Here is a 3,003-nt window from a genome sequence, read left to right as displayed (position 1 = left end):
ACTGCTAGATATCACAGTCAAGACTCACATGGTGTTCTATGACAAGTACAACACATGAATAATATATTTTATTATTGGACATCTGTTGACACTTTCAACATTTTGAAAATAAACATATCTTTTCTCCAATGGAGGCTGAATATGAACACAAGCTGTTCTGCCCATTTGATGTCGACTCTTACTGACACCTTGTGGCGGGATGATGTTACTACACTTGATTACTTTCTGACACTTCCGTGGTTGAAGATTTCAGGAAGTCAGTGTTCCTTCTTACAAGCCTTGGACAAATAAGTCTTTCAACAAGAAAAAACTGAAGCCAAAACAAATAACGGATTTCTCTGCTTCTGGAACTTTCTTGGAACACTTTGAATATTTTGTTGAGTGATGAAGAAAAAGAGAAAACAATAAAATATGTTTAAAAAGAACCAAGTTTGAGTAATAAAGGGCTTCAATAATATAAGAATGAATATAATTAATAAGTAATAGAAACTCTCAGAAGTCAAATAAGTGAAGGCACAAAGAGGATTGATGAATAATCATTTATAAAGTTATAAAAATGACTTACCAGGCGTCACGCTGTGCATTTGCACGACCAGAAGAAAGAATAAAAACAAGTCCATGATGTCAGCACAAAACAAAAAGATGTTTGTCACTTTTAATCCCGCAGAGAAAGACAAAAGTGACGAACACTCGCTTGACTCGCAAACAGGACAAATGAAGCAGGAAATGTCGAGGCTCTTTTAATAATGCTCCACCTGAGCCAATGAGGAGTCAGCATTCTGCAGCGTCACTGTTACTAGGGAAGACGAAACGCTATTGTGAAGAGAAATGTGGCAGCAGTCAACTAACAAGAAGTCTTCTACTGGACTCACTAGAGAGCGCCCCTTGTGGCCACGTCAGGTAAATGCTTGTGTGGCGTTTCTGGGAAATCACGTGACTTGACAAACAAAAGGTGTGTCAAGTTTGCCGCCAAACTTGGAAAGAAAAGAAAGAAAGAGGAATGAAGGTGAGATTTAGAGTTGAAAGTAATGACATCCAATCAGTGATGGTATTGTAGTCCTCTCAAGAAAGCATCAATACAAATAATGATTGATAGACATAAAGTCGCTACTTCTTTTTATTTCCTCCATGATGTCTCCCAAGCGTGAGGCGTCCCTGGTGGGGTAACGGGACACGCTTCGGCCTCGCATGGCTTGGATTCCCGGCCAGGGTTGCATCAGGAAGTTTCATCCTGAGTAAAAAGTCAGCAGAAAGCATTCATGCCATTGACTGGCTGTGGCCAAAGTGCTGAACGTGGGGGAAAAGTGTGAGGCAGACGCTTCTCCTGGCACAATATCAAAGAAAGTGAAAGTGAAATTAGACACGGTGAAGCCAAACATTGACTGGATGCTTGTTTCTAAACGCAGCGACCGTCACGAAAGATAAAGATGGTTTCTTATGACAAATAAATCATTTGTATTATGTTATTACTTTATTTTGTGGTAGCTGTCAAAAGTGAACACACTTATCCACATAGGTGAGTAGTAACCAGTTACATTTACTTAGATAAGAAACACAACTTTTACTTTGCTATATAACATTGTTACATTTATTGATATCATAGTTATTTATCATCTATTTAATATTGCTTGTCAAGGCCCTTGCTGGGAATTGTGGTCCCTCTGAAAGAGTATCTTTGTGGGCCCCTCTACCCCATTCATTGCCACCTTCAATCTTTGTCTTTTTTACTCTTCTTGACAGTGCCTGGCGTCATGCACCCAATTTGTTTCATTTTCTTTCATGATGAACCACTTAACAAGTCAGAGTATTATTATGTAAATGCTGTATTATTATTCAATGACACATTTTACAAGAGCACATGAAACACATCATGATAAGGTAACTAAGGTCATTAGCAGAGGTGGGTAGTAACGCGCTACATTTACTCCGTTACATCTACTTGAGTAACTATTGGGATAAATTGTACTTCTAAGAGTAGTTTTAATGCATTATACTTTTACTTTTACTTGAGTATATTTATAGAGAAGAAACGCTACTTTTACTCCGCTCCATTTATCTACATTCAGCTCGCTACTCGCTACTGATTTTTATCGATCTGTTAATGCACGCTTTGTTTGTTTTGGTTTGACAGACAGACCTTCAAAGTAGGATCTATCGCATGCCTGCGTTTCACCAATCAAATACAGTCACTGGTGACGTTTGACTCCGTTTCACCAATCAAACAGAGCCAGGCGGTCATGTGACCACCTTTCAGCAGCAAAACAACAAGTTTAAGCTTACATGAACTCAACGTCAAATTTGAGGAAGCACATCGCGGTAAGTAACGTTAGTAGAAATTTTGGCTGTCACCGTAGGCTGATGTTAGCTTCCCTGCTATGAATCACTGTCAAATGTACATCGTATGGGGACATTTATTAATGCACTGCAGCCTCATAGACAGACAGACAGACACACACACACACACACACACACACACACACACACACACACACACACACACACACACACACACACACACACACACACACACACACACACACACACACACGCATAGAAACACCAATCAGAAGTGCACAGTGTGTTCCCAGGTGCAGCCCACACCTATCAGTTTATGGTTTGCGTAAAGGCTAACTTGTTATTTTCCTTTGTAATATCTGCCTACTGAGCCTATGGTGCTGTTAAAGGCCTACTGAAAGCCACTACTACCGACCACGCAGTCTGATAGTTTATATATCAATGATGAAATCTTAACATTGCAACACATGCCAATACGGCCGGGTTAACTTATAAAGTGCAATTTTAAATGTCCCGCGAAATAATTAGCTGAAAACGTCTCGGTATGATGACGTTTGCGCGTGACGTCACGGGTTGTAGCGGACATATTGGGACAGCATTGTGGCCAGCTATTAAGTCGTCTGTTTTCATCGCAAAATTCCACAGTATTCTGGACATCTGTGTTGGTGAATCTTTTGCAATTTGTTTAATGAACAATGAAGACAGCAA

The 3,003-nt window shown here is 39.8% G+C and overlaps 1 protein-coding gene across 1 annotated transcript in view; it reads right to left on the bottom strand.

The window, feature by feature from the left end:
* LOC133630245 (class I histocompatibility antigen, F10 alpha chain-like) overlaps positions 1-1,480 on the bottom strand; it is a 7,051-nt gene extending 5,571 nt beyond the window's left edge. The window contains exons 1-2 of the mRNA XM_062021716.1: positions 873-1,480; positions 566-796 (exon numbers count right to left, since the gene is read on the bottom strand). Of these exons, the coding sequence (XP_061877700.1) occupies positions 566-620 (55 nt within the window). The 5' untranslated portion in view covers positions 621-796; positions 873-1,480. The remainder of the gene's footprint in view (positions 1-565; positions 797-872) is intronic.
* Between the last annotated feature and the right edge of the window lie 1,523 nt (positions 1,481-3,003).

Source organism: Entelurus aequoreus, linkage group LG15, assembly GCF_033978785.1.
Source record: "Entelurus aequoreus isolate RoL-2023_Sb linkage group LG15, RoL_Eaeq_v1.1, whole genome shotgun sequence".
NCBI lineage: Eukaryota > Metazoa > Chordata > Actinopteri > Syngnathiformes > Syngnathidae > Entelurus > Entelurus aequoreus.
Note: the sequence above shows the minus strand (reverse complement) of the source record. Positions and strands in the feature narration are given on the sequence as shown.